Here is a 22480-nt window from a genome sequence, read left to right as displayed (position 1 = left end):
GACTTTTATTAGGGCTGCTGAAAAGGCAATTTTAAGATCAAAACATGCCAGCATTATTAATGCAGCCATTCGAAAATTAAACAGCAATTCTTCTTTTATTAAAAACAAAATAATTTTATTGTGGTGATGGAAATAGAAATTCTTACAATACAATTGTTGCTGTTGCTGTTGTTGCTGCTGGTTTTAATTATTACTTTTACACAACATTTTTAAAATGTTAATTAATACAATATTTAATATAATAATAATTTTTTATTTTTGTTTTTTTAATTACTTCGAAAATTGTGGCCCCTAAGCATTAAAAAGACTGTTATTTTTGCTTCAAGTTCTTGTTGTTGTTGTTGCTGTTGTTGTTTTTGGTTGTTTTTTTTTTTTTGGTTTTTTTTTGAGTATAATGTTAATCAATATATCAAATTCATAGTTGTGTTTCTTCATTCAAAAAACATTTGCAGCATTTCTCATTTTTCGTTTTTCAATTGTTTAAGGTATAAAAATATTTGTATATATTATTTACCATACGTGTTCTGCCTTGTCTCCTTCTTCTTCGTCTTCGTCTTCGTCTTCATCATCATCCTCTTCCTCTTACACATTACAATAATGAATTCTATGTTTAGATGTTTGTTTTTAGTTTGCAAATTTACGCATACAATATTCGTAATAATATATAATAATAAGTTAATAACGTTCACATTTATTACAGCTGTATTCGATTTAATTCTTGTTGTATTTACTTTTTAGTGTTATCTACTTGGTAAGTTATAATAAAAATATGTTAGTTCAAATAAATGCATTTCATATGCGTCTGGTTCTTGAGAATTGCCATATACTTATAAATATTTATAGAGAGAGTGTGTGTGTGTGGGGTTTCAATTACTGGATGTTGTTGTTCTTTTTATATGCAGGGTGTCTACCGGTTAAGTCGAAACAACAGAAAGAGCTGTGATATATGTTTGTATGTGGTTACCAGTTTTATACGAAGCCCGAAAATCTAGCCAGATATTGATGAAATGTATCCGGATTCGCATAAACGTAGCAACTTCTAGTTAGTTGTTCAGTTAAAAACAATAAACTATAACCAATAATAAAAACAGTGGGACCACCATTCTGGGGCCCGATGTTAAAAGTGTGTAGTGCTCTATATGCATATTAGAAACAGTGTGCATATAGTATGCATTGGTGGGCGTGTCTTTCATATCTTGTTTTTGGTTTTCCATTCGTTTTTATAAACATAAATTTTTATTAACAATTTTCCTCAAAAAACATGCGAGGGGCGCGCCATTTGCGCAAACTTGGGGACATTTTTGACCCTCCCCTGCCCCCTCGCTTTGATATACATATGTATTATTATTTTTTTCTTGCTTATCAGTCCATTATCCTTGCCTTTGCTTTAACAAACTTTCATTCAATTTGAATAGAAAAACAAAATTTGAGCGAAATATGAGTTTCTCCTTTTAACTAAGATTTCTTGTAACTTGTTAAGTAGTTTTTGTTTTGTTTTTGTGTTTAGTATTGTATTAGAAACACCCTGTATATTTGTTTTGTTTATTTAAAATTCAACTTGATTTTGCAGCAGAAAATTTAATGGTAAATCAATGATATAAATGTTTAAAACGTTAGCTAAAACATAAACTTAATTGTAACGACATTTAACATTAGATTTGCAATTGTTGTTGCTTGTTTTTGTTTTCGTTTTTTTTTTTGTTAGTTAGTTTAATAATACGCTTATAAAAATATGTTTAAAAATTATATTTAAAAATGACTAGACAATGTATGTATGATGTTATTTATATATGAACGCTAACATTTATGCATATATGATTCCATTTAGATGTAAAATACCTTTCGTATGGTTTACGTAAACTAAAGCCAAGCAAATTGCTAGCTGGCTGTGTATGTGTGTGTATATATGAGTGTGTGTGTGTGTGTTTGTGTGCGGTTCGACCGTAGAGACTCATTTACACTAACATGTGTTAATTTGCATTATTTTTGAGTCCCGAAATTGATTTAAATTAATTGTATAAAGTAAATATACAATATGGATGATTATTTGATATAAAAAATCTTCAAAAGTAATATAAAAGTGTATGAAATTAACAATTAATGGAATGATTATAAAAATGCGGTTCAATATGCTGCCAAGTTACCGTTAATATGCAGCTGAAGAGGGCAGCACTGCAGTGTTGCCAACTAAATATGGCCAGTGTGCACGTTGGCTTGCTGCATGTCTTGCTGTTACGCCCAGACACACAGAACAATTCGATGCGCAAGCGCGTCTCACACTGATTTACCGCTTGTATGCACGTATGTATAGTGTTGGAAATTGCGGTCTAAGAGTGCACACATTGTTTTGCTGTATGTGCAGCTGCGTGCACAGACACATAGCACAATCCAATGCGCAAGCGCATTTTAAAAACTTTGTAATGTAATTTTTAAAGAGTTTATAATAATTTCAGTGTCTGCATAGTTTCTGCCAAGTGGTTGTGCAATTTACGTGACACTGCAAATAAAGAGAATGTGCAAATAAACAGGGTAAATAAATAAAACACAATGTGGTTTTAAAGTTTTGAAAAACAAGGCTTACAACTTTAATGGGAAACAACAACTAAATTATACAAAGAAATATAATAATATAATAGACGTAGCTAAAATACATAAGCACACATATCAATGCAAGAAATAATAATAATAGGCTGTAAATTAAAATACGATTTACATAAGAAATACAAATTATTGTTTTAATAAGTTTCATTTTCATTTACTTATTTTGTTTTTTGTTTTTGTAAGCTGCACTACATAGAAAATGTTGGAAACTTGAGTTTAAATAATTGTCATTATATGCCTATACTTTGTGATAGTTTCAACTTTTGCCACTCAAGTACTTAAATATGCGTGTAAATAGTTTAAAATACAAACTACAAATGCTCGGATATGAATGTATTGGTAGTCTTCAATAGGAAGTATAAGCGGCTAACAACAAACAGTTATATGCGTATAAATACTTATTTTTTTTTGCTGCTAGTTTCTGTAATGTAATACAATTACAATTAATTATTATAAATTTTCTTTTTTTGTTGTTTTTTTTATAATTTTTTTCATTTTATATTTCTTAAAAATACAAAGCAGCTAGAAAATATTTTGAAGTTTGGTTCTTGTTTTGTTGTTGTTATTATTCTATTTTGCGCGCAAATCAACGATAAAGTTTTGAAAGCTTAAAAGTGCAGGCAGTTAGTCAGTTTCTCATTTAAACAAGTGCAGGGCCTAAAATCAAAAACATTATAGATGAGGCTTTATGGAAAACATTGCAAAATTCCCTAAACGAGTCGCGTTTCTCCAGCATTTTTACAAAAAGATACGAAACAAAAACGCAAATGTTTGTTTTTTGTTTTTGTATAACATTTAAGTATAGTTTTAAAATTGTGATTTCAATTTGGTTTTGTTGAGTTTCACGTTTACGTTTTCGAAGCAGTCTAAGATTTTGTTGTTGAGTTACAAATTATACAAAAAACTAAATGTTTAGCTCACAACTAATTTTTTACACACATATACATATATAAATTACATTTAGAAGTAAGCCTACTTTGTATATATTACCATATAGTAGTAACATTTGTATATATATATATTTATTTATTTGTTTATTTATTTATATGTGTAAATGTTTTTGTGTAAAAAATCAGTCATAGTTAATTGTTTTTTTTTTATCAATAAGTTGTTAATATGCCATATATGTATGTATGTATTATGTTGTTTGATGAAAATATCAGAAAAATAGCAATAATTGTGTTCATGAAAAGATTCGGACAGCTCGAAGGTTGTCCACATTGACTTGTCGCATGTTACAAACTGCACGCATTAGGACATACGACAACACTATCTGTAATTACGCAGAGTTCCTATTGTTTTGTCGTAAGTCTGCAACGCTACGCTGTGCACATAGCGCAAGTCAATATTAAAGTCAAGTCAAGTAGCAGAAAATAAATATTTTTTCATTTTTTTTTTTTTTATAGCATTTTTAGAGTCTTTTAGAATGCGGGTTGTGTTTGAATTCTTCGCTGCTTATACATTAGGACAAAAAATTGGCGACAACAACAATGCTTACTCATTAAATATTATTATAAATATTATTATAATGTATGTAGTTTTTAGATAGTTTTAGTTAATGCTACTCTTTAAAACATTCAATACATACAAACAGACACATGAGCTCGTACACTACCCAAGCATGCACATAATTAATAGTAAGTTTTAAAAATATAGCATATATTTATATGTATATTGAAGTTTTTTGTTTTGCTTTTGTTTTTCATTTTTCTTGTCTCTAACATCAAATTTAACACTGTCTATATAAATATGTATTTATTTATATATATGTATGTGTATATGTATATGAATTATTATTGTAATTTTGCTCATGATTTTGCTGACGGATATGGGAAAATTGTTAGGGTTTACATAATGCGTAGGATGTTAAATGTTCGTGTATGCCTCTATCTATATATAATGATGTATATATAGATGTATGTATATACATATATATATATATGTATATATATATAGTTATGTAGCCTAGTAATACTTAAAAACACTTCTACGAAGCCAGTTTGAATTTCATTTCTTCATTTCGCTGCTGCTTTTCAAATTTTTATTTTCATTCATTTCGTCTTCTTATACAAAATTTATATGCCATACAAATACGCTCAACAATGCACCGTCCCCTTTGACTTTTTTTGACCACACAATTAAATTTGCTTTTGCTTTGATTTCGTTTATCTTAATAACCATTTATCAAAAATATAAACTACAATTAAAATGATTTCTGCACTATCAGCTGGCGAGTGTGCACTTTTTTCATTCGCGATTTTTGTTCAACTTGTGCCGACAGAATGCAAGCAACAACAACAGATGCTGTTGCCAAAGAGTGTGTTTTTTATTTACTTTAGTAATTAGTAACATTTATAGGCCTAACAATCAAAAAAGTGTCTTCTTTTTATTTATTTTTTTTTAGCATGCGATGCCAACAACAGTTCCCTTACACGTATGTATGTATGTATATATGTATGTATGGTTTATAATTTTATGATTTCGATTTCTGGTGGTGTTCTTGCTTGATTTTTTTTTTGTTTTATGAAACGACTTTTGCATTTAGATTGCGCTTTCAAAATGTAATTTTATGTTTTTATTTTTTGCTGCGCCCAAAACTAATCACAAATGGCGGCATTCCAACTACATATTTATGTATATATAGTAAATATGTGTATATAAGTATGTATGTATATGTCATAAAATTCACACACACAAACGCAGCAGGACTGTAGAGTATAAGCAAATGCAATGCTTTACAAGTTTCTGTTTTGCAACGCTGCTACTGTTAAGTGTTTTAAGTATGACTGTTAACTGTAACACCAGGAATGCACGCTACTACTTGCATACATATGTATGTATAAGTAGCACGGTTAGTTTGTTTTACAGCACTAACGCTTAGCTGCAGCTGTAGAGCTGAAAACGTATTATCCTTAACAGTAGCAGAACGAATGCACACTACATATTAACATATATGTAGCGCTGTTAGTTAGGCTTAACTGCATTGTCGCCTTATTGGAGCTGTAGAGCTGAAAGCGTTATATCGTTAACAGTAACAGAACCTATAGCTGCACTGTTAATTTAACTTTACAGATCTGCGGCGTAGCTGTAGAGCTGAAAGCGTTACAAAAATGTAACGTAAAATGAATTAGAAGAGTTTTCACTGAGAGTGTAACGCTTACAGCTCTAAAACAGTTGCTTGTGTGTGTTGTTGTTGTTGCTTTTGTATATAAAGTGAGAGCACAGTTAATTGGCGGTATAAAAGGTTACAATCTTGCTTCGTTCTTGTTGTTTTGTTTGTTTGTTTTAAATGTATTGTAATTTGTTGCTTTGTTTCATAGTATGAAAAATACATATGTAAACCTACTAAGTATATGCATGTATGTATATATATATATATATATATGTATGTTTATGTGTAATTTAGATAACGCAGTTTTACAATTAGAATTTAGCTTACACATAAATATGCGTTTCCCATTTTGTTTCGTTCTTTAAATATATAGTATATATAAATATATATACATATTTAAAAAATTGTTACATATTCATTTTGCACAGTCTATTAGATTCTCAATTCATCAAATTGTTTATCAACATACATTTAAATAATTCTATTTAAGTTTAATATATATATAGAGATGTATGTGTTTGTGTGTAATATTCTGTTTTTTATTATTTACTACTACAATAAAATACAGAAGTAAATTAGTATTATTATATTATTTTGCTTGGTTACTTTTCAGTTGGTAGTAAAAAAGTAAAGAACAAAATACTATAAGTGTTAAAATGAGGAAGATTGCGCAAAAAGATATGAAAACTGATATTTAAAGACTATTGGAATTGTTTTTGTGGGAAATAGTTAATAGTTGAACAGAGTTTGAGGGAAACAAAATTTGAGATCATTGTCTGTGAAGGCCTCGAAACAAATATTTGCAATGTTTGCAATTTTTAAAATATTGTGCTGCGTGCTGAAACCAACAAGAATGCTAGATCGAACCGATGGAAATGAAGAACTATATCCTGATGTTATATACTATCGATTACTTAATGAAGTACATATGGACGAAGCTCCAAATAGTAGAAATCGTAGTGCCTAACATAACTGGCCAGTTATTGTTAATTTTCAACATTTTTCATATAGATTGTTTCAAAAAGTATTTTATGAACGCCTATCTGACAAAACAAACCCAACGGCTGATTATAATTCTTAAGATAAATGAATTCTATAGATTTATAATTTGGTTGAAGGGCCTTATTAGAAAACTCTTTGAAATTATCTCAGAAGCTTTTCAATTTATAGTACCTGCCATGGATCATAAACGCTTTACTGCACATTTGTACTTATTCCCCATCCTAGTATAATTTGCATAAAATTTGATATTCCTTTCAATTCCAGATTTTATGACAGAATGTTCAGAATTGTTTAGAATTTAAATGAATTTGTTTGTATTCATCAAAGAGTTTTGGTATTTGATGGTTCAGCTTGAGGATTTGATTGCGCAAATAATAATAAACACAAAACGGGGTTTTTTCTGTTTTATCAAAATATATAAAAACTTTAATTACTTGTAACTTTGTGGCGGTGTGTGTGTTTGTGTGTTGAACGTTTTTACAACAATTTCTATGAATTAAAATGTGAGTTTAAAAAATGTGTGAATGCTGCTGCTACGTTTTCGTGTTCGTTTTCATTTATTATTATTGTTATTTGTGTCCCTTTTTTTGTGTAACATTTAAAAATTTAATAATAATGATAATAATAATAGGTTGTAATCGTAAACATAAAAAACAAATAAGCACAAGTCGAAATTGTCTGGTATTTGTTATAAATCCTCTGTTTGTTTTTGTTTCCACTTCTTTTTTGTGCAAAGTTAAAATGCTAATAATAAATACAATTAAATAGTACATATATGTATGGATATATATGTATGTATATATATCTCCTTTTTAGGCCATAATAAATACCATCAATTAGCAGTTTCTCGTTTGTTATGTGTATGTGTGTATTTTGTGTGTGGTTTTAACAATTTATATAAAAAAAATTTCAACAGTTGTTTTTCAGTTTTGGTGTCAAGTAAAAAGTTTCTCACAAGAAATTTACAATACTTTGTTTAACCGTTACAGCTAACATCGTCAGTTATCGATCATCAGAGATCGATCGATCGATCGATCAGCTATCAACATTAATCGTAGTCTACAACAAGCACAATTATGATGCATTCAAAATCAAAAATTAGACGCTTGCAATGCATGCTTAACATTTAATAATCTCACTTAAGCAAAACAAAACGAACGAACGAACGAAAAAAGTACAAATTACAAATTAAATAAGCAGTGTTGCAGAACGAAAGTCTAATAGCAGCCTGCATAGAAGAACAAAGTAATACAATTAAAATTACACAATAAGTTGTTAAATAAAATAATAAAAACATTTTTTAAATGCTGTTCCTGTTACTGTTGCGTTTGTAGTCTCAAAAGTTCTTACACTTGCTTGGTTTCTTGTGTGTGTTTTCGTGTGTATTTTTTTGTGTTGGTAAATGTATATTTGTTTGCAAACACTTACAACACTTGTGCTTAAAATTAACATATCTATAAGCCATAGTTTAGCGATTTACACATTTATATATGCTTTTAAACACTCAAAATACAGACATTTAAGTGAATTCTTCCTGCGCCAATATAGTTTGCTGCGTTTAAATGGTTCGCTTACTACTAAAAAGATCGATATACTTGTAGATCGAAATAGCTGCGCAGCAAATATGATTTTGGCACAGCTTTTTGGGGGGGCAGAAAATACTATGACTGGCACAGGCTATTCATTTAATTTTATGTTTTATTTTCAAAGTTTAAAACTATTCGCTAGTTTCAAGTCTATATGCAATTATTTAAAATTATTTGATTTAACAAAAAGCCAGACAAAACAGTTTTCGCTTCAACAAAAGTCATTTAAATTTTGGCATTGCTTTTCGAAAATGTAACTTTTTTATAATATTTTTTTGTTTTTAATAATTTTTTTTTTTGTAATTAAGCATTTCTCTGCTGCTTCTCTTTTCAATTAAGCGCAAGCACAAGGGTTTATGAATAATTTAATGCTGTTTTCGATTTATTTTAAATTGAGATTTTTTTGTTGTTGCTCGTTAAGTTTAATGCATGTATGTATGTATATATTTAAAGTTATAATTATGCGTATTTGTAATAATAATTATTAATAGTAAATTTGTTAAGTCTTCTGCGCTGATTGCCAACTTTTAGTTACGTTTAATTTAAGTTTATTTGAATTTGCATTTCATTTAAATTTATTTCTCTGCTGCACATTCTTTTTTTTAATTGCCACCGACTGCATATTTGTTTGTTTGATTTTTTTCCATTTATTTATTTAAATTCAAAATTAACGTAATTAAATTCAGTGTTCTTTATGCATACAAAAAAAACTACAAATACTACCAACAAATAATTTATATTTTTGCGTCGCTAAATTTAACAACAATTTGTTTTTGCAATACTTTGCATAAAGTCTGTAGAGAGTTGCTTAAATAAGACAAATTTTTTGTTTAAACATAAATCAAATAAAGTTTCAACAATTAAGACAAGACAAGAACAAAAATTTCAACATTCCTAGTGTTGTTTGTGAAATAAATAAAAATTATTAAAAGGATGCGGCAATGTGTCTGTATGCATTATTATTGTTAATATTAGTTATTATTTATGCTCCTCATTTAATAAAACATAAAAACTAGGCGAGTATAAAAAAATTGGTTGATTGGTTCTGCTTGTTGTTGTTTTTCATTTCTCTTGTTTTTGTTGTTGTTGTTGGTGTCATATAAAAAGTAGCAAACAATTCGTATAATAATCAAAATATGCATAATATATGTATGTATATAAATAATCAGTAATCAAAAATAATTTATAAACATAAAAAACAGTTATATATATATATAAAATTTGTATGCAATTCAAAAATAATATATGTAATAACAAACAATTTGCGCATTACTTAATAATTACAATCAATACAAATTAATTAATTACTTATATGTGTACATATAAAAAATTGGAAACACAAGCATTTCATATATAATTAAAAGTAATTCATTTTCCTCGTTTGATTATTTATTAAATTTAAACTTTTTTGTTTTTTGTTGTTTTTGTTTTGTTGTTAAATTATATATGTATTTTTTTTTTGTTTTGTAACGAACATAAAAAGTGGAGGGATTTCTCTGGTATTTTTTAGGATGCCATTTGAAGGCGCGCACGCACGAACACAAGCACATGACGCAGGAACGAACACATGACAAATGACACTGCGTGCACGCCATTCGAGTTAGAAAGAAAAACAAAAAAAATTAAGAGATAATAATAATATAGGTATGTAGGTACAAATTACACAAATAATAAACTAAGCTTAACAGTGGTGTGTATATAAAAATAAAACCAAAATTCAACAATAATTTAAAAAGTAATCAAATAATTAATGCAACAGTGTGTGCGTACAGAGCGCGCGCCACAACTCTAAAGTGGTTTGTGTCTAAGCTAAATGAGACAGAGAGAGAGAGACATACAGTTATCATTACAGTGTGAGAGTCAGAGAACGCTAGAGAGCAATTATGGTTGAGACTAAATAGTTTTTGTCTGCTTTTTGTTGTTGCTGTTATCATTTTTATATAACTATAGAGCTTAGAGCGAGAGTAATACAGTCTAGAGTCAGAGATGTGGGTTTTGGGTGGGTGGGGTTAGGGTGTTTGTTGTTGGGAATAGGGGGTAAGCGGAGAAGTTGGTTGTTTTATATTCCAAGTCTTTTTTAAATGCGTCCTGCTCTTCATCTTCATCATCATCATCATTATCAATCAATATCATCATCATTATGATGATCATCTGGTTGTTCTGCTTACATACCCACAGGCGCCAGCTGCACATAGCGATAGATATAGAGTCGATAATCCTTGCTGGCCAGCACTACGCTGCCATCGTCCATGAGAGCCACATCGAAGCACTGAGCATGCTTAACCTTTGACTCGAGCGCCGATATCAGCTGTCCGTCCTGTGTGAATATGGTCAAGTTGAAGTTATTGTGGTTGTCCGCAATCAGGATCTCGCCATTCGAATTGATGCCGACACCGATCGGATAATTGGTAATGCCCTCGCCGCCAATTTGTCGTAAATACTGTCCCTCATAGTTGAAGACCTTGACGCAGTGCGCCCGATTGTCGCTAATGAAGATCTCCTGTTTGTCGTTGACGACCACACCATTGGGGAACTCCAGATGCTTCGAGCATCCGAACTTGTGCAGCACATTCCCGTTCTGATCGAAGATAATCACACGCATCACCTTGCACTCCACCACAATGATGCGTCCCTTGTTGTCCACCGTCACGCCCCTCGGATGCTGCAGTATGGTGGCTCCGAATTTGCGCACAAACTGTCCGTATTGATTGTAGATCTGTATCTGGTGCGTCGGCGAGCGTTCGGTCACAATAATATCGCCAGAGTTGCGTACGACAGCCACACGATTCGGATAGAGCAGTTGAGAGTCTCGTTTGCCGCACTCTCCGAACTGAAACTTGAAACGTCCCTCCTTGTCGAAGATCTGTATGCGATGATTATTCGTGTCCGCCACTATGATATCGTTCTGGGCATTGACGGCCACACCACTGGGCTCCGTGAATTGGCCCTCCATGACGCCAAACTCCCCGAACTTGCAGTGATAAATCATTTTCTGTCGCTTGATCTGCGACTTGGGCGGATAGATGGAGGCCGAGAGCAGCTTGTTGGTCAAGTCTAGCAACGATTCAGAGCTGACGGTTTGGCAATTGTTGATGTTAACGACACCGTTATTGCCATTGCTAGCACTGGCGGCGGCAGCGGCGGCCGCAGCTGCCGAAGAGGCAGCCGATAGAGTGGACAATTGTGTGGCGAAGGCATTGACAACATCGTTGCTGCCGCTGCCCGCCGCTCCTCCAGCGCTGGTGGATGAGGGAAAGAGATTGTCGCTGCCTCCATTGCTCCATTTCTCGTACGAATTGTAATGGGAGAGCGCGCTGTTGGCGCCATTATAGCGCTGCTTGGGCAACAGCTCACTAAAGTGTGGCTCCCGGCCGCCCAGCATCAGGGAGGAGCCGTTACCACCTCCATTCACATAGGCGTTGCTGTTGTCCAACAAGCTGGTGGCACTCAACCCCAAGCCGCCCAGTCCGTGCAACGGCTGATGATGTGAAGCCCCTAAGGCTTGTTGCTGCTGATGCTGGTGCAGCTGATGATGGCTGCCCACACTGCTGGCGCTGCTGTTGCTGGCGCTCTGTGTAGGACGGGCAATGGGTGGTTGCTTGCTGCCAACATGACCGACATTGAGACCTCCGTCCGCACTGCTGGCACGCACATAGCCGAAAGTGTTGCGAACACCGGCCTGTATGGACTGATAGTTGGACATGAACTCCATTTCGAAGGGCAGCTGCATGTCCTGCACAGCGGTGTGCAGTTGCTGTTCCAGCGTTTTGCGGAGCAGCAATGCTTCGCCGAGTAGGGGGGATTGCGGTATCGGCGCACGCTCAACAGCCTCGCACATGGCCAGACCCTTGTCAATAAGCTCCTTGGAGCGCTGCAGCCAGGCCGCATTGCTGCTCACCTTGGCCGTGTAGAGCGCTTCGAGCTCCTTGAGCAGCTCACACTTACGTTCGTCGAGCATCGACGCAAAGAACTGATGCGTCTCATTGAGCTCATTGTGGGCCTTTTGGTACTGCTGCTTGATCTTATTAACGCTCTGCTCCGAGTTGCCAGCAATGGCCACAATCTCTCCGATCTTGCCGCGCATATCGGCGAGCAGTGTTTGCAGCGCCATCTCGTTCCCGGTGGCTATGGGTGCGCTTGTCATTGGTGGTGGCGACTGCACATTCTCCAGCTCGTGACCTGTGGAATGCTCCTGCACGATGCACTCCTTGCAGACCAGGGTGCAGCAGGTGCGGCAGCTGAATTTCAAGAGCTCGTGCTTGTGGCGTGGACAGAAGAGCTGACGTTGAACACCACCCCCGGAAGCAGCCACCGCCGATGCCGAGGATGTACCATTTGCTGTAACCTGCGATCCTCCTCCTACAGCTGTGTTTTGCTGCAGTTGCGGATGCATCGACACATAAAGCGAGTCATGTTGTTGTTGCTGCTGCTCCTGGGGATTGGACGCGGCGGCTGCGGCAAGCACGATCTTCGAGAGCTGCGACATCGGCATCTGTTGTTGCTGCTGCTGTTCATGCTGTGCCTGCTGTTGTTGTTGCTGCAGCATCATGGTCAGCGAACTGGCATATTTGAAGTCGCTAGAGGCTGGATTATTGTGCTGATTGCTGTTGCCGTTGACTGTGGCATTGTTGGGCGAGCAGCTGCTGTTGGGCGGCGTGCTGGCATCGAAGCCACCCTTGATCCGACACACGTTGTGGCCGTTGAAGCAGTGCATAAATTCGTGGGCAGTCACACAGTTGGCGCACAGAAAGCTCAGGCAGTCGAAGCATTTGGCGACCGCATCGCTGCACTTACTCTTGCAGGCGGTGCAGCGTGCAACGATGGCGTTGTTGTTGCTGCCATTGCTGTTGTTTGAGCTGCCGATTGTGCTGCTGTTGCTGTTGTTGTTGCTGCCTTTGCCCGCACCCACGACCAGGCTACTCACATTGTTGCCCGCATTGCTGTTATTGTTGACATTATTGCTGTTGCCTTGCAGATTGCTGCCAATGACGCCGGGTCCCACCACGGTGGTGTTGTTGGTGCTGATGACGCTGCTGCTGGTGCTGCCGCAGCCACTGAGGCCGCTGGTTGATGAGGTTGAGGATGCACTCGATGATGATGAACTGGAGGAGCAGGACGATGAGCTGGCCGATGAGGAGGATGACACCGATGCCGAAATGGACAAATGTGCATTGATAACCGTCACATTGGAGGTCTTGGCGCTACTCCCTCCCGTATATTCGTCACTGCATATGGCCGAATCGCTGGCCGGTGGAGAAGAGCCGCTCAATGTTAGGGGCGAGTCAGAGAGATAGCCGCCATGCTCGTACGATTCTATGGAATTGGCGCCGCGCATCGAGTCCAGTGATGGTGTCGGCGAGGACGCCATCGTTCTGACCTGTTGTGATTAGTCGTAAGTCGTTGAATTGTCACTGGACAGCTGAAAAAGTAAGATAAATAATAGCTTTAATGGCGGGATATGAAAAAAAATGTTTTATTAAACATACATTTTATGTAAATCATTTAAACAATCTTGGTTCGAACGTTTCGCCCATTTAATCACGTAATATTTCCTAATGCTATAAAATGAGAATTGCAACTAAATGAATACAGGAAGCGCCATTCCTTTACATCGCTAGTTTTTGCTTTCGAAAAAGGTAGCCTCATATGGAAAGCAGCAGGACGGGGAGGCAAACAAGAAGTGGCTAACAGAATAACATTTTCTTCCACTTGCGATGCAAAGTGCAAAGGCAAGGCCACTCCTGTACATCGTTAGGGACCTTCATTAAGGGACTGCTTTAAAAGCTATGGGCAAGAAGAGAAGCTTCAAGCAGTCCTCCGTGGTTTCCATCCTTTTTAAAGGAATCATGTCTTGCTTTTACTTTAAGGTCCTGAACCGCATTCGAGTTGGATTCACTGCCTCGTTTGGGTTGATGGTCCAAAGCCACCCTCGCTCCTTAGGAGCACATACTCCACTCAACGGGTATCAATGCCCTGCGAAAGTGCTAGTTGAGAAACGGGCTCTTAGTTCTTAGTTAGTGTGTGGTAAACCATACGAATTGAAGTTCAACCCCACTGTCTAAAACAAAAATTTTGCATCAAGCCTCAAACAGCTCGTTTGTGTTAGATAAATTATTCGTCAGATGACCCCATCTCATGCCACATATTTTCACCTCTGCAATGAAAAGTAATACAAGTACATTCCCAAACCACCGATTCCCACTTATTGGGAATTGTTTTTGCCAGGCTAAATCACAAAATTCAGTTAAGGTCCCCTCTGGGCGTTAGATTAGGGCGAAAATATAAAGTACATGACTAAGAGGGGAGTCCCTTTGTAGCCTGACTCATGCTTTTGCCCATACAACAGGATTTTCTTTTAAGTTCTGGTTCAATGACTCACCGGCATGCCGCATTTTGTTTCTTAACCGCTTAGTGGTTCCCATGACGCGGTTTCAATCCCGCCTACCTAATATCCCCTCCCACCAGCCGTCCCATCCATTAAGCGAAGTAGCACAAACTTTTTCCTTGTTATCATAATTTCTAGCTAATTGCCTACTCCAGTCAGTCTGTGTTGGCATCGTCTGTGTTCCCTACGCAGCTGTGACCTGTTTATTAAATGACGTCGAGCTCCTCGCACCCTCAACTTATCCCTTGCTTAAATAAAACTATTCTACAACAACTGCCGCCTGCCAACAAAATGGCAACAAAGTGCTTTTTAACAGAATTCTAATTTCTTACGCGAAGCTGTACCCCACCAGGCAGCCAGAGTCCCCCACTGCCACCCCTCCATTACAGCCAGCCATCAACATAGAGTGCAATAAACGCACGCACGCACCGAAGTGCGTTGTTATTGTTGTTGTTGTTTCCCCGGACAACTGCTTGCCGGCTAGCAAAGCAAAGGTAGCGCGAGAGTGAGAGCGAGCGGGCTAGGGGGGGAGAGAGAGGTGATAGACGTTATGTAGGGGTTGCACAACCCTCAATGAATAGCAAAGTAAACAAAAATTCTGGAGGGAGTCGGTCTGTCAGTTGGTCGGGCGGTAGCGAAAGAAGTTTCGCCAGAGTTCCAGCCATTTCCGTCAACAAAAAACGGGGCGCAAATTGAAGTGAAAGCAAAAACGCCAAAAACTCACTTACTCACGAGAAATCAACCCCAAATAACAGCGCCCAGTGAAGCGGCAACACAGCGCATAACAATTGGGGGGCAGCGGTCTGTGCAACTCTGTCTAGACTAGCTTTACATTTATCATGCACACATACACAAACACACATACACACAAACACACATACACACACACACACACACACTGAAAAGTATGCGCAGACTTACCTTTGAAGTATTATATTTGTTTTATTATTCGTATTTTTACTGCCGCCGCCTTCTTCCACTTCCACTTCCACTATTTCCTCTTATTCCTGTTTTTATTTTATTATCTCCTGCTTGATATCAATTTGCGCAGCCAATTTTGCAATTAATTTAAATTTGCTGCTGTTGTCTCGTCGTCGTTGTGGTTGTTGTCTCTGCTATGCTGTTGCGCCTACTTCTGTTGCTCACATGTAACAAGTAAAGCATACTTTTGGGTGCTCCACGATAGCGAAAAAACACTACAATCAGAAACGAAAGAGGACGGTTATTTAGTAATATTTTCACAAAATATCAGTAATATTAATGCACTGATTACTTTTACTTATGAAATTATTTGTATATTCCCTGTAAAATGGAACATTTGGCAACAATTGTGTTTATGCACTTCTTGTAATTAATTTTGCCTTGGCGCGCGTGACGTGCGAGATAGCTATAAATTCAAATTACGCACACGGAGAGACTAACAAAGAATGTCCTGGAAAATGCGACGCGTACGCGACGCAGCTCCCTGCAAAACTAACTATGCGCATTATGCAGCGACCCGGGTAAAGCTCCGAACGGCAACACCACGGCAGCGACGTCAGCATCGACAGAGAAAAGGAGCCGCAGAGAGCATAGAACAGCAGGCAATGTCCTGTCCATTTGCAGCGCAGTATTATTGTTGTTGTTGCTGTTGCTGCCGTTCTTGTTGCTTGTGGTGGGTGGACAACGAAAAATGCAACGCTGACAAGTCTGTTCCGTTCCGTAACGTCTGTCTGAGAAAATGAAGGCGGCATAAAACAATATTACCTGCAATTACCGGGACGGCAGGCAGAAGAGAAATAAAGACACAGAGCGAGAGAGAGAGAGAGAGAAAGACAGCAGGGAGGAGGCAGGGGCGTATATTCAGTTGGGGAAAAATCAATAAGTTCGCCACAAATTTCCTATTTACAGTTAGCAAACAACACACACTCATAGTGAAGAGCGCAAAAGCCGAAACTGTTGAATGCCGGGCCGGTCGCACAACCAAAACAACAGAAACGAAAGCACACAAAAATTGCAGCCCTTAAAGCAAAATGGCGGCGGCCAGTCACCCACCACTCAGAACAACCGCCCAGGAAAGCAATCAGTGATGTCAAGTTGGTTATTTTCCAGTTCTGGACTTTTTCAACGAACATTTGCGAAATGCATACATAAATGTTGAAAATTATTATATTATTGTCATTAGGTTGTACAATACATTTTAATAATAAATCTTTCAAGAATAGCAGATTAATTGAAACAGGCTTCTCTTACTCCAAAAAAGTTTGCAAAGTTGAAAAGCTTTGTTTCTGTATTGAGGCTAATTTAATAATAAAAAAAACACAGCACTTCATCTGTATAACTGGTTTAGCTATTTCTAGCTTATTTAAGCTGCTAGCCTATCTTTTTTTTACACTAAATAATTGGCAACACTGGAAGCAACGGCAGTGGCAGCAGCATCAAAGCAACAATTTTTCATAGCCATATTTTTTCGCGCGCTACAGGTTGCGCATTCACAGAGAGAACGGAACGGAAAAGATTTAGAGAGCGCGAGAGCGTGAAACAGGAAGCGCCTAACGATAAACCGATAACACACGTGCGTGTGCGCATGTTTCCCAATTTTGGGCAACGACCGATGAGACCGCAAAATAAAAGCAACAACAAATGTTGGCGGCATTCTCACTTATGTACATACATGTGTATATTTGTATGTATGCATTCATGTATGTATGTATGTAAATACATATAAATCTGAATGAGTATGTGTGTGTAGGGCTGTTTGGGTGGTGCTGATGATGACGCCGCAGAACTTTCGAGGCATGCGGCAGCATACATATTTGCGTATGTATGTATGTTGCATTGTTATCATTTCTGTTGCTTGATTTGTTTGTTAGTCGCCGCTGGAAAATACTAGCAATGACAACAAAAAGAACGAACAGCAATAGAAAGACAAACAAAATGCACATCAGAAAATTTTCTGTACACATGCCCATAGTAGGTAAAAAAAAAGCCAGACGACGGGCATAACATAAATCACAACATACATGAATACATACATATGTACATACAAACATCACGTACCTACATACATATGTCTGTACACATTATATGTTATTTGTATATAAAAACATGTGCATGTTTATTTTGCAACATCATGTTGGCATGTTTTTTGTTGCACTTTATTATGTTGCTTGCATGTTGGTGCGTTTTATGTGGCCCGCCCGCTCATTTGGCACTAACTCGAATTCATGCACATTTGCCAACTGTTGCAAATTTTGGCTAACGCGATCACTTGTACCGTTGTGCATTCTTCTTATCGACATTTAAAGCGTGACTTCATAATATTAGAAGAAGCTTTTTATTTTTTTTAAACAAAAATTTATGTTGAAATTGGTTTGGTCAGACCACCCAAAAAAAACTGACTCATTGTAGATTTTGTGCGCATTTCCCAAACAGGTTAGTTAATAATATAAGAATAGCAAAGAACTGTCATCACAATAACAACAATAGCAACAATAACAACAACGATAATAACAAGAACCATTAATAAGCACAAGCAATATATGAGCTTCGACTGTGACAGCAAAATATCCAAAATAAAAATATGTACCTACATATATATTAATTGATAGTGGCTGTGAGGGTTCGCTGATAAGATTAGCAAGCAAATTTTGTGCTCTGATGGCATACAACAACAACAACAATTATTAATATTTATTAAAGAGTGAGTAGCAACCATGGATAATAAAAACCATAGTTGGATGTGATATACATACATATGATGGAAATATAATGATCGCTTGTCTACTGTTCGACTCATTGTGCATTTGGATTGGGTGTCGGCCCGATGTCTACGCCATATGTTTTTCTTTTGCATACGAATTGTGTGGTGAGGGTCGATCTCTCTGGGATTGGGTATGAACATATGTACATAAGTAGTAAGTAAGTATGTAAGTATGTAAGTATGTATGTAAGAAGAATTCCAGAGTGCTTGTAAAATAATTTAAAAATAGCTAATAATCAGCCAACAGGCGCAATGCAACTACTCGCACGACCCAAGAAGAGGGGTGGCTGTGCGCGGGTGTGGCTGTTTAGCTGGCACCGTAATAATTAAGTACAGAGCGGTGAGCGGCATGCCATGTGAGAAGTGGAACAAATAGCGCAAGCATTACTAATGCAAAACAATTTGTACAAGATTATAAATTTCATGGCTGGAGAGTGTGGCGGTGGTGGGCAACAGAAGGAATAACATCATATATAAAGTTTAAAGTGTGAAAGAGAAAAGGAACAGCGCATTAACTTAATAATGGAATGGGACGCACGCCCTAACCGAAACAACAATAACATCAGCAACAACAGCAGCTACCATGATTTCAAAGATTTTCAAAATACATACAGACACTAGAACTTGGAAATCGTTTCCGAGGAGTGAATTAATCGTTCTTTTAGTTACTTTAGTTCGTTTGTCGTTTAGTGCACAAATTCTTGTATATTTATTTGAATGTTCTTTGACATATTAATTTATATCAGAGCGGCAATTTTTCTTTGTTTTATTATCGGTCCTACAACGACAGCACACAAAAGCTATCAAACATAAATACATACATACATACATATATGGCAACTAAGCTCTATGCATATCAAATGCAATATGCAAGTAACGGCAATTTCCTCATTGTCGAAATTTCCAATGCAGAAAAATAGCAACAAAATTCTAAAACGATGGCAACGAAACGTTCGCTAAGCAAACAAAAACAACCAATAATTGCAGTGTCAGCGCTTCAGGAGCTCTGGGCCTCAGTTTCAATTCCATGCATTCCAAATTGTTGGGGGTTGCAGCAGCGCAGCAGCAGAGTTCAATGGTACCCAACAGCTACGGAACAACAACAACAACCGCAACAATGCCAAAGAGCATGACACGCAAAATAAAACAAAAAACTTTAAAGTCCAGCACAAAACACAAGCCATAAAACAGAACAAAGCGTAGCCAACAACAACACCACGACAGGCACGACATGTTCGCCTCGCTGTTTTTACCTGCGTTTCTAAGCAGCAATAACAACAACAGCAAAAAGAAAAAACTAGCAGCCTGCAGATAAAAAATTCTGCTGGTTTCTGTTTTTTCTCTCTCTCTTCTGCTTTTTAGGCTCTGCCATCGCCAATGACAAAGGCACCGCCAAGGCACGACCCGACCCACCAACGCCGCTGCCATTGCTGTTCAATGCAAATTTTATTTTATTTTTTTTGTTTTCTGGCGAAGCGCAGCAAATTCGTTGAATTTTGTTGCGACGCCGACAACTCCTCCTCTTTAGCCATAAATTGGCAGCTGCTGGCTGGCAGCTTTTTCATACCCTGTTCTCGAAGGGTGAAAGAGTATACTTGTTTGGTCCAATGTATGTTATAACACAAAGAAGGAGGTATTGTTGCTCTGTGCTTCTCACAAATTATTTGTAATGCAAGTAATGAACGCTGATCAATTTTCAAAATAAATATCATATTGAATTAAAAGAAATTCCAATGTGTAAAAAGAACAACTTTTCAGGGTATATAAAAGTCTATCTTGCGCCACTTAACGTTCTGTCCGTTTTCGGTGTCCATGGGGTTATGCGTCAACAGCAGCACGACCCCCCAAAGCAGAAGCGTAGCAATCGCCGACAGGCAGATCTCAATGAAATTTAACTTTGCCAGAAACGACGCATTTTATTGAAAGAAGAAGACAATGGCACAAGTCGCCGCGGTGATGGCAACGGCAGCGTTGGCGGCCCCCACACAAGAGAGTTTTATTGTTGTAGGAGACGACGCAACGAAGGCAACGTGCGACAGACGAGAGACAGACAACAACAAGAAACACAAGAAAGAACGTCGACAGCATCCAATTTAACAGGCGACAACAACAACAACGACGACGACGACAGAAAGAGTCGCAATGCTCTCATGCTGCAGCAGGTCAACAGCGTTGACGTTGGCAGAGAGGCTGCTGCACTTTTTGTTTTTCTTGCTTGTTTTTTTTGCGCAAGTTTTTCTTTCTTACTGCGCTTTGTAGTGTCTGTGGTTCGTGTGCTGATTGGATTCGTACGCTGCTACTGATGCTTCGCTGCTGTAAGTCAAGCCTTGGCTGCTGCTGCGCTGTTGCGCTGTTGCTCTGTTGTTAATGAGTTAAAATGTCTGTCTGTTTACATGTGTGTGTGTGTATTTGTGAATCTGTCATTGTCCTGTTAGCAGTGGCATACAGTCGTGTCTGTTAAAAGTGATGCTGGTAAATGGCTATTTCAGCTTAGCGTGAGGACATTATCGTGAATAATTTGTGACTCAATAAAAAATCCACTCTAAAAACATAAAACATAGTTTCGATTATTTGGTTGTATCGACATTGAGGAGCATTTACAATCTCTCTGGTGTCTTGGTCAACAAATTTGGGTTGTCAACGCTCATTGCCGAGCCAATCAAATGGTACGTGTCTTGCGTCTTTAACGTGTAAAATTTTTTGATAAATATTTACTATCTGTATCTGTGCTTTAACATTTTCAATTAGAGTTGTACCATATTTTTGTGTCTTGTCACTCATTTAGGTGTATTTGTATAAGTGTCTATATGCATTGTATATCTTTCTTTATCTATTACGTGTTATGGCCAACAAGAAAAACCCCGCCACCGAGAAGCGTGCCCTGGAGCTTTTGATAATGGAAGCAAACATGAAATTGGTACATAAACAAAGATTGACGATGGGGCGCGACCAACCGAGTACAGAGTTCTAGAAAACAATTGTGCTTGCTTGTAGAAATTCGACGAGCTTCCAAATAAGGGAAATAATAATGGATGAGAACATTTTTAAGAGTACAGGAAATCCAATGCATATTGCACAAACATAAGTTTATGTGCTGCCTATTTACGTAAGATGCTTGGTGATAAAACATATGTATACACATATGTACATACATATATAAAAATGTGTTATGTACATGCATACTATATATATATATCTACAAATTGAAAAGGCGGAGCTATTCCATCCATGCAAAAATCAATTTAAAACGCTTCAACAACTTAACAAACTTTGCATTTAAGCGAGAAAGACGACTTCGTTTGCAAGGCAGTGCGAAAATGCTCATAAATTAATTTAAATGGAGTAAAAAACAATGTACATACTCATATATATATTTACATACATACAAATCGTACATACGAGTATATATGAACAGTGAGCACACATTATAAATAGTTCCTGCCACTCAGCAAAAGCATTTGTTTATGAAATCTCCAACGTTGTTATATGAACCCAGCTAATAGTATTGAATTTTGTTAATGCCTAGAATTCATTTTAATTCAATTTATGAAAAACCCACAGCAAAAGTGATAAAAATTTTTTTTAATAAAATTCAGTATAAATATAAATAGCAGTTTAAAATAAACGATTATTATTAGTCTCGGTTTTAAATTTAAATATATCTAAATATTTTGTTAAAACCCTTTCGTGAATAATATGAATTAAATTCAAATGCTTTGAATAATATGATTGCGTATCGGTATTATAAAAACAGGATGGTTACAAACAATTAAAGTTTTTACAAATGACATTCATTTAGAATTTCAAAATCGATTTAGACAAATATGATCGAATTCAGAAATGGAAATAGGTCTGAGAGCTCATTTTTTAGTTATAATAAAACATAAATATGAATTTTGAACGAAACTATGCTTAAGCAAATGGAAAATAAAATGTATATAATTGTAAACAATAAAGAGCTAGGAAAGGACATACAAAAAGGTCCGTGAATTTTGGAAACGTGCGCGTTCGTGACTGCGTTTTAAGACACGCGCAGTTTTCAAGACCGATCT

General features: G+C 36.8%; 1 protein-coding gene across 1 annotated transcript in view; it reads right to left on the bottom strand.

The window, feature by feature from the left end:
- Window positions 1-2106: 2106 nt before the first annotated feature.
- Window positions 2107-22480, bottom strand: part of LOC115626150 (brain tumor protein) — a 48119-nt gene continuing 27745 nt past the window's right edge. Inside the window, exons 2-4 of the mRNA XM_030521414.1 lie at window positions 15608-15882; window positions 10474-13720; window positions 2107-2497 (exon numbers count right to left, since the gene is read on the bottom strand). Coding sequence (XP_030377274.1) covers window positions 2439-2497; window positions 10474-13669 — 3255 coding nt within the window. The 5' untranslated portion in view covers window positions 13670-13720; window positions 15608-15882 and the 3' untranslated portion in view covers window positions 2107-2438. The remainder of the gene's footprint in view (window positions 2498-10473; window positions 13721-15607; window positions 15883-22480) is intronic.

The sequence above is a fragment of the Scaptodrosophila lebanonensis genome, unplaced genomic scaffold (genome assembly GCF_003285725.1).
Source record: "Scaptodrosophila lebanonensis strain 11010-0011.00,11010-0021.00 unplaced genomic scaffold, SlebRS2 tig00000080-arrow-pilon, whole genome shotgun sequence".
In the NCBI taxonomy this organism is placed as follows: Eukaryota; Metazoa; Arthropoda; class Insecta; order Diptera; family Drosophilidae; genus Scaptodrosophila; species Scaptodrosophila lebanonensis.
The sequence above is the reverse complement of the archived record's forward strand: the minus strand, read 5'-3'. Positions and strand labels throughout refer to the sequence as shown.